The sequence below is a fragment of the Tyto alba genome, unplaced genomic scaffold (assembly GCF_018691265.1).
Source record: "Tyto alba isolate M040663 unplaced genomic scaffold, T.alba_DEE_v4.0 Super-Scaffold_8, whole genome shotgun sequence".
Classification (NCBI taxonomy): domain Eukaryota; kingdom Metazoa; phylum Chordata; class Aves; order Strigiformes; family Tytonidae; genus Tyto; species Tyto alba.
Window position 1 is genome coordinate 13,285,327 of NW_024881329.1, and position 9,974 is coordinate 13,295,300.

At 38.6% G+C, this 9,974-nt stretch overlaps 1 protein-coding gene across 4 annotated transcripts in view; it reads left to right on the top strand.

The window, feature by feature from the left end:
- MPPED2 (metallophosphoesterase domain containing 2) overlaps positions 1-9,698 on the top strand; it is a 112,229-nt gene extending 102,531 nt beyond the window's left edge. For all 4 annotated transcript variants that reach the window (XM_033007015.2, XM_042785648.1, XM_042785649.1 and 1 more), the window contains 3 exons: positions 3,466-3,581; positions 6,227-6,340; positions 9,462-9,698. In XM_033007015.2, coding sequence (XP_032862906.1) covers positions 3,466-3,581; positions 6,227-6,340; positions 9,462-9,580 — 349 coding nt within the window. In that variant the 3' untranslated portion in view covers positions 9,581-9,698. The remainder of the gene's footprint in view (positions 1-3,465; positions 3,582-6,226; positions 6,341-9,461) is intronic.
- Positions 9,699-9,974: the final 276 nt, after the last annotated feature.

The window sequence follows — 9,974 nt, forward strand, 5'->3', positions numbered from 1 at the left end:
GGAGGGCTGAGCTGTCAAGTGAGCCAGGGATCAAGAATTACCGTGACGGTTTGATGGCACGTGAAGGATGCCATGAAGTGCAGCATGGTTCTGACAAGCAGAGGCTCAATTAGGTTCTCCCAGACACAGGCTGACACGCCGGGCAAGCAGGACCTGCGTCACACCAGGCATTGGGTATGAGGAAGTGTTCTGGTCCGTCAAACGTAAAATGACAAAATAATTTGTAATCTCTCATTACTAATCCCTGTGGTTTTTATGTCTATGCCTCCCTTGTGGCATTATTCAACAGCTGACAGCTTTTTTTTTTCTTTCCAGCTACTTAAAAATGAAGTATACTACTAATGGTTTTAGGAGTTAACTGAAATATTTTACATGGAGCTTCATAGGAAAGAAAAATAGGTCAGATCTTGAATATGGTTACTAATGACTAAGTGGCCTTTACTAATTATTTGCATCTGATTGCATCTTACCACAGGTGGGTGCAGCCAAAGTTCATTATAGACATTTCTTCCTAGGTATGAGGTGGTTTCTCCCAGTAAGCCGTTTGCGAATATATTCCAGAAGGCATGTAACTACACGCACAATTTTTTTCCTCTAAATTATTTAGAAGTTGAGAGCAACTATTTAACCCTTACATATGCAAAAAAGAGCACTAATAGGAGTAAAATATCTCTCTCTGATACCCCCTGATAGGATGCTACCTACCTACAGGTCAGGCTTTGTCTTTCCTGCACACATTTAAAGTTAGCTGGGGGTAAACAGCTATTCATCTGTCCACTCAGGGGATTCATAGTACATCAGCTCCATTTTGTCTGCACTGCAACACAGCGTAGTGCAAACATCGGATGACCTTCCTTGTGATCTCATCTAAACGTGAATCTGAGCCATAAAGCTGTTTTTCTTCTTCGTGTTGTTCTGAACACATCTTCTTTCCTCTTGGCTTTCTGGTGAGGCCTGAGCCACTTGAGAAACCCAGGGACTCAAAGTTTGCCTAGTTGGGGCACAGTACTCTCATTGAATATGCAATACAGGTTTGTGTTTTAGATGCCTGAAACCTAAATCTGTAATCCAGGTGTTCTTCCAGTCATGCCTGCTCCTCTTCTTGATTTATTCAGTTTGTATGAAAATATTTAGTATATTAAAGAAGTACTTGACCGTCTTTTTTTCTGCACATGCCGCATAATGAGGAAGGTTTCTCCAAAGTTTTCTTACAAGTAGATTCCCATGTGGTGCCTGTTAGTCACAGCTAATTACAGAGGCTGTTGAATGAAGAATATATTGCAGCTCAGGTTCCCCTCCTCCTCCTCCCCCAGTACTTCAGAAGAAAATAAAATAAAAAACCTGCAGACAAATCCAGGATTTTTTGTGGTTGTAGTCTCCAAAGAGCTCCAGAGAGATCACAGATGTGGTTTCACATTTCAGGTTTAACTATGGTGTAATAACTACAGTATTATCTGCAGGAGAAATGCAAGTGGGGAAAGAATCATTAATTGACAGTTAAAAGTTCAACCTATGTGCTCTGTGTTTGTTTTTTTAAGCAGCCGAATGTTTAGCCAAACCATATTTTAACTTTTAACTGCAGCCCTGAAGGTTACAATAATCTTGATACATTAAAACTGGGGAACACTACAGGAAAGGAAATTTAAATACTTGTTTCAGAATGGTCAATCATAGAAAAGCAGAAACACTTGTGATTTAGGGCACATGCTTCAGTTTTAATTCAGTTGCATACAACCTCTTGTGAGGTACACTGGCCTTACTTTACAATATATGAACTTTTTTAGGTGTTTCAGTGGGTGCAGAGTAAGCCAACAGTGAGAGGTGAAGTTCCATTGCTATTCATGTGAGGAATCCGTAGCTCACATAAAATATTTAACTAACATGTAATTTCCCCATCTTTCGTTAGTGTTCATCCAGCATCCAGGAAGTCTGCTCCGTTGAACGAGTTCCTGTGTGTGTGTAGCATACATATTACTTCTGTAGGACTACATAGGATATGTCTGTTACTTGTTACAAAGGCACTAGTGACCTTCCTGCCACTATATTAGCAGTGCCTGCTGTTTTCTTATACTGCTAATTGTCAGGAATTCAAACCAAACATGTAACTGGTATAGTATTCACTGGTCAAATTATTGTCTATGGAAAATGAAATACTTTAATTACAAAAAATAAAAATTTGAGATTTAATCACAGCAGGAAATTTCCACTTAAATGAATATTTGGAGCTGGAAAAATACATGATTTAGAAGGTACAGGAGGCAGATTACATAATGAAGTTACATAGGACTGTTATTGCTCTCTCTCTTTTTAACAGGTATGCTTTTCTTTAAGGTTGGCTTGTGATTGTTTTTTTCCCCCCAATTTTTATTTATTTATTTTCAGAACTGCAGTACATGGAAGACTGCAGGAGTAGCCTGAACTCTCAGAAAGATGCCCCCAAATGACTGGGGCTAGGACAGGTGCATCCTACCTAGAAAATTAAGTCTAAATCTGTTGCCTGAGCTCTAAGAAACACACACATGGGTGAAAACTCTTAAAATTAGTACGATATTAACAGCTGTATAAACCAATGTTAGTAACAGGTGTAAATATTATCATGTCTCTTGAGAACAATTGCTCTGTGTACCTGTCTGATAAGGGAAGGCTTTATTACAATATACCTGCATCAGAATTACTCAATTTGGCTGTTACGCATGGAAAAAGTACTTCCAGAAGGTCTGCTTTTCATCACTATGTACTTGGGTTGATGGATAAACCAGTGTCTCAGAACAACGCTATGTGGAGGAGGCTGAGGATCTCGGTTCTCCTTAGGAAATACTATGTGAATTTTAAGCTACAAGATCTCTTCAAAAAGTCATTGTGAGGCTAAACACTGTGTGATCAAGACCTCTAGGCGGCTCAGGAGATCAAGGCCAAGCTATGTGACAATGTTCTGATATTAAAAGTACTGAAAGGAGCAAGTTTGAGTTTAATGAAGTACCGTCATGCAGATGGTGCTTATAACCGCTGCCTCACGCAGCCTTCCTGAGGAGCTGTTACCCGCTAGCTGCCCTGTGCTGCGAGAAGTTGACTCTTGCCTCCAAAAAACTTTTGAGCTTTTTTTGTTTGTTTTGATAGGTAATATAAGGATGAAGTTCTTAAGTTTGAACATCCCCAAACTCTGAAAAAAGCCTCTAGATTTAGACTGTGTCATTTTAACTTTTTTCCCTTTCTCTCTAGTGAGTAAACACCCCCAGGGCTGAATATTCTTGAATTACAAAAAGATCATAGTATATTAATCTAAATTAAAACATATAGATGTATGTATGTATGTATTTGAACCAGGTTTTTTTACAGGGATCCCCTTCAAAAAGACTGTCTGCAAATAATCTCTAAAGCACATAAATTGTTTTATTTCAGAACAATTGGAGAAGGGAAGAGATTTTTATTTTACACTGATGCAGTTCATCTTATTTTCCCCCAAAGGACACCGTGGTTTAATGGATGGGGCTTTAACCTACCCAGAGGTCAGTCTTTGCTAGACAAGTGGAACCTTATTCCTGAGGGAATTGATATACTAATGACACATGGACCTCCCCTTGGTAAGTGAAACAAAAGCTGTGTGTGATTTTTTGCATGAGAATTTTACTTTCAAAATAAGCAAAATTAATAATGCTATAAGCTAGACTGTAATCGTACCCTAACTCTATGAATTAAAGAGCCTCCTTGGAAGGAGTGTAAAGCAATGATTATGCTTAGCAGATCTGTTGAGCTTCCAGGTGTTTTCTTAATGAAAGCTAAATTTTTTTTGTTAAACTTGAGCTAGGTAAGATCAAATGTCTGACTCAATAGCCATTATAGTTTCACATTCATCTGACAAACAGTTTCCAATCCTGTACGATTTTTCAGAGATTGACTAGAACTTGTAAAACATTTTTCCACTACAGTGACATGTTACCTTAAGGTTTTGGAGTATGCAGTCAGGAGTTCAGGAGTATGTAGTCACATGTTCTCCTTGATAATGTCCTTGTAAACTTAAAATATGTACCAGTAGGTTTAGAGATATTGATTGGCTTATAGCAAATTTGTCAAGGAATAAAATTATGTTCTCTTATAATTGTTCCTTACTCAAACTAATGACAGGTAAGCCCAAGTCTTTGACTGCATAATTTGTTTTTCCATTAAGTTTTTAATTTACTTAAATTGTGCTTGCCTTGTAAATATGAGTAATTCACTGAGCCACTTTTTAATTCTAAGTTCTAAACTTAAGTTCTGATGGTCTCAAAATGACACTGGGATGATCATTCAGCAGAAGCAGGAGCACTCAGTTAAGGTACATCTAAAGTAATTAAAGCCTACACTAAAGCCATTTGAAAATTCCCACAATTTTCCCTATCCCGTACCCCACAAGATAGTATTGCACATTATCGACTGCTTTTCTTTGACATGTGGCACACAGTCTAGGACCATATTTTAAATCTTTCAGATGGTTGTACAACAACTGAGCATTTGCCTTCTATAAATATGGCTAATCAGGATAAGAAAGTGTGTCAGTCTCTTCTTCTTTATTGTTACTGTTGGCAGACTGTGATTTTGTTAGGGTTTTAGTAATCTCTTGAAATCCAGGGGGTCACATCATCACAAGATCACATGAAGGCACTGACCTCTGATTGTAGTGAATATAAAAAAAACTTCTCAGAATTGCAAGGGGCCATTATGTAACAGCATTTAAGTGCTAGCAGACAGGCTCAGTGCTCCCATAGAGCTACTCAGTGACCGCAGAGTCAGGAATTAATGCATGTTTATGGTTTGTACCACAATGAAGTTAAGAGTCAGCAATCTAAGCAGATCTAAGGATAAAAAAAGTCCAGAAAGTTTTTGACCAGTAATGTACTTATAGCTCCTGTTATATCCAGGTTACTCTTTAAATACTACTTAGAGAATGTTGCAAGATGATCTGCAAATGCTCTTTAATCTTACTAGAGCTACCAGTGTGCTGCTTTGATAAAGCAGTGATACACCATCCACTGAGTGTGGATTACACCAGATATTGAAAACCAACACTTTGAATAGCGTATTTTAATCTGTTTATTTTCCCAAAGAAGCAAAACCCCCCACAAGCATGTTTATACTGTTTCATGGGTGCTATTTTAAATGGGTTGCTAATCCATCTGCTCTGAATTGGATTCATACAGAAATACTGTGATGCTGCAGACACTAATGAGTGCTTTAATTGAATAAGCATAATTAAATTTTGGTTTTGATAATGAAGTTCCATTTCAAAGGATTGACACTGTATTTTAACTACGACACAGATATGGTGTTAGTACTGTGCCTAAAAGGAGTGGGGTTTAGGTCTCAGCCTGCACGATAATATTAACAAAATGCTGCTTTTAAAATTATTTAAATACTAAGGGAGGTAAAGTCATAACTGGACTCTTTGTTCTCTCCAAAATTCAGTCAAGTTCATGTCACAACATGTTTTTACTACCTGGGGTAAACTTGGCACAGGGTGTAATTACTCTGAAGTCAGTAGTACAGTGCTGCAGTTGGATGTGGCTCCTGATTTCCCTTTTCTTCCTTCCCATTCATCTTGCACTGCTGATCCTGATCAGTGCTAGTCCAGGCAGCAGAGTTCTGTAGTAACTGATGTAAAGTTTTGTGCATTTTTCCATATTATCTGTAGAACTGAGTGGCAATGTAGTCAATTTAGGACTAGCTTGTTGGAAGCTATTTTGCTTCATGGCTTATTGTTGTGACCACGGGCTCAGAAGTAAACCGGCACTTGCAGACTGTGCTCCTCTGTAAGCTGTGGGAGACTGTATTTTAAAAGTTTGGGGTAGAAGAGGTTGTAGATCAGCTGATCCTCGTGAGGTGTTTCATTTCTGGAGTAACCGCGTAGCTGGCTTGGGAACGTGCTGTAAGAGCCAGGGGAAAGGGAGGGAAAATCTGCAGCAGTGCCGGGAATAAATGTCCCAGGGTTTCAAGGTGGAAGATGAGTTTAAACCTGCAGTTTAAAAAACCAAATCACATCCAGAAAAATATTAATGCAGATGGAGGAAGGAAATCTTAAGGAAGACAAAGTGACAGTGAAAGATTTCTTAAAAGCCATTGTGTGCTTTAATGGAGAGGTTACGACTACAGATAATGTAATAAACCTTCTGTGAATTATGACTTCCTGAAAGACTACGTGAAACCTTACCTGAATAGAGAAAATTAATAGTGTTGATTTGCATTTTGCCTTCAGGTTTTCGAGACTGGGTTCCAAAGGAGCTACAGAGAGTGGGTTGTGTGGAACTGTTGAACACCGTGCAGAGGCGAGTAAGGCCCAAACTGCATGTCTTTGGTGGGATTCATGAAGGTAAGGAGCAGCACTACTCCCCTCTTTGATCTCAGGCTGATTTCAAAGAAGCACATTTTGATGGTGTATTGCAAGGGATGGATCATGGCATATTGGGCTAAAGTAGGGAGAGAAGTGATTGCATGCACAGCACTTTGTAAATTTATGCCAGAATTAAAACTGTTTCAGGAATGTGTGCTACATTTAGCCACCTACATCTTTCACTGTGCAAAGGTTGTTCTATACAGGTTATTTGAAAGCAATTCAAATTTTGACAAACTTGGTTGGAGAAACAGATGAGATTCCCCATACTTGCAAGCCAAATGAAAATGATCCCTATTATTCCAAACACAAGAGCCAAGAAAGGTGCTAGAAAAGAAAAAAAATAAAATCGAAGACAACTTACTGTCTCAGCTCACCTCCCTCAGCATATAGGGAAAAGCAGAAAGGAGGGCATCTTGAGTCAGACAGCAGGAGGAGAGACTGCTAGAACTCACTCTGCATACATTTCTAAAAGCATCCTGTAATAGTTTGTACTGTGTATGTTACCTTCCAGCAGTCTCATATTTTAGAAGAGGTATTTCCCCACCGTCAGTACCAGATCAGCTTCAGAACCAATAAGCTCAGTTTGTGGCAGTGGAAGAGACTGAGAGATTAAATACAATTTGAAGATTTTAAGATACTTAAATATTTTATACAGTTTTGTAGCTTTCATGTGGCTGAGAGACAAACACTAGGAGTTCTGCCTGAGAGAGAGTATAAGACTTTGTGACCCTAGAACTCAAAATTACACATTAAGTGCTTTGTATTGTCCGCCCTGGAGGTTTCTCCATTGACTCTAACTAGGTTCTCCATAGGCTTAAAGATTTGGAGGAATTCATAAAAGAAAAATAAAAAATGAGACATCTTTCTCAACTAATGGTGTTGGTTTTTCTGAAGCCCTTGTGACTTCATAGAGTGAGTTTCATGCCTGTTATCTGTAAATAAAGAGTTTATAATGGGAATGCTGACATGACCTTAAGTATAGTGTCATGAATAGCAGCCTTTTAATGCACCCAGGAAACTATTGGATATTTTGTACAAATATTAATCCTTGCATATTAAGAATAAATGAATACAGCAAGACTTCCAACTAAAACATGTGAATTGTCTACAGCCTTTGTAGGCACACTGATTGATGAAACTGCTAGTTGTAATAGCATTAAGTAATGGGAGAGGAAGGTATTTTAATGTACAAGATCATTATTATGAGAAAGCACTGAGAAACCACATGCAGCGCCTTACATTTAAATCTCATAGGAAAGGTGGCAGCACATATTAAAAGTGAACGTTCAAATAAATTCTTACAAGGATACTAACAAAAAAGTTAAAATCCTGTTTAGTACTTACGCAGAAGACATAGGAATGGCTTGTTTCAGAACAGGAAGAAACAGCCCAGTTAAGAGCATTATCTTATATTGCAATTAATTCTCATCCAACTCCAGCTGAGACAAACATGCACCACATTCCATTAAATCAGCAGAGGCTATACACACATTTTAGTGATGCAGGGGGGTTTTTTTGTTGATAAGCAAGAACAACCACAAACAAGGTCTTTCCCACTACTGAGATGATCTAAATCAAAATTGCCAGTCTAAATAAATAAAGTAATACAGGTGGACAGTGCAGCAATTCTGAAGTGATTATTCTTTCTGATAGACACTGTGGGTAGCTGTATTTATCTTAGCTTTCAGACAGCAGTGATCTATATTGTATCATAATGGTTTAAAAGAAAAACATTTTCCCCCTGTGGGTTTGCGATGGGAAGTTCTCTTCCTCCATGAAACTCAGATTTTTATTTTTTTAAAAGTAGTTCTGATGCCAAATTCTTCCTAGATTTTTTCCTATTTTCTTTGTTAGTTTTTTGTGGATGTCAGCTGAAAACAATAGCAAAGCTTACTCTCACCTTTTGCACTGGTGGAACTGGAGCCCCTATCTCCTTATCCTTGAGAAAATGTTTGTAAGAGGAGAGCTTCTGCCTTTTCAGTATCTCTCTGCTTCTGTTATCATTCATTTCTCACATCATATTTCCTGAATGAAGGCTCAGGTGTGACTCAGTTAATGGGTTGTTATAGTTTGCTCCATTTACCCAAAATCACTGGCGTGCACAATCCTCTGTTATGTCCTATTCCTGTGTGGAAAGCAGGAGAGAAGGTAGAGGCCAGCAGAGAAGCAGCATCGCTGCGGGCTCCGCAGATGCCCTCTGAACAAGAGCATTGTGGCCAGATGTTTAGAAGGTTGAGAACAGTCTTCAGCATGTTGATACAGATGCCATAGTGTTACTGAGGAGTCAAGTCCTTGGCATGCTGAAAAACCTGTGATTAATCTTCTCTGCTTCTTACTTTTTTGTTCGGGAATGTGTTATCAAGATCCTCTTCATAATGAAAAGCACTCATCTGTTTCACCTTCACCTCAGTTTTGTGCTTAAGCTAGGGGTCATCCATTGACCTCCAGTGCTCTGTTGTGTTTATAGCAGGAGATTCCTTTCCTTAGTCATAATTTGCAGTAGTAGATAACATTATATATATATAAAAATATATACATGTGTATATTTTTCCTCTGCTGATGAGTTTCGGAGACTTCACAGGCCAGCGTGAACACCAGCTTGGCAGCCCTGCCATGAGGAACCGGAGGATAAAGGCTAGCACGGGGAAAGCTTATGGGGGTCAGGTCATTGCCCAGAGAAGGGTTTTTGTAGGCAAAACCAAACTTACTTGTAAATCTTTTGCTCCCGATTGGTCGTTGTCTTATGATAGACATTACAGGCATGCAAAGTACAGCTCACTAATTAAGTAATTTGAAAAAAATACATGTATGGTTTTGTCCCTGTTTCTGCTGCATCCAGTTGGAACAGAGGATTTTAATGGGGGGCGGGGGGGAAGTTTGTACATGAACCAAAAGTGTAAGTTCTTATTTCGAATACAGTACATTGTATTTTTTTCAATCAGGCCTTTGTGGCAGCTTTCAAGAACTTGTATCATTTTGAAGGGATTAATTTAATTTTCTTTCAAAGCACTGATCCCGCAACAAGCTTTCAGTGCGGCTGCCCACGGGCAGTATCGTTTGTTTATATTACAGTAAGCGTGACACATTCTCCCCACAGGTTATGGCATTATGACAGACGGTTACACAACGTACATCAATGCTTCAACGTGTACAGTCAGCTTTCAACCAACCAACCCTCCAATTATATTTGACCTTCCAACCCCTCAAGGATCATGAAGCACTACTGCACATTTGGAACTGGGGGAAGGTCTATAAACTGCCATTTTCTAATTATAAAACTTACATTCTGTTACATGTTTATTTCAAAATTTGGGGGGTTGGGGGGAGAGAAAGTTTGGGGGAACTATGGGGGTTTTGTTTTGGGGTGGGGTTTGGGTTTTTTGTTTTGTTTGGTTTTTTTTTTTTGTAAATTGCTGGTACAAAAGAAACAAGAAAAGTTAGAGGTTGTGCTTTTTGGAAATGCAGCATTCATTTTAAATTGATAAAGCATTGTGAATTTGTAAAATGAATTTTGGTTTTCAATAAATTTGCCATTGTAAACTGTTATAGTGTTCTCAAAAGGACAGCCAAGCTTTCTTTTAATAAGTGAGAGACCTTATTTTAATATTAT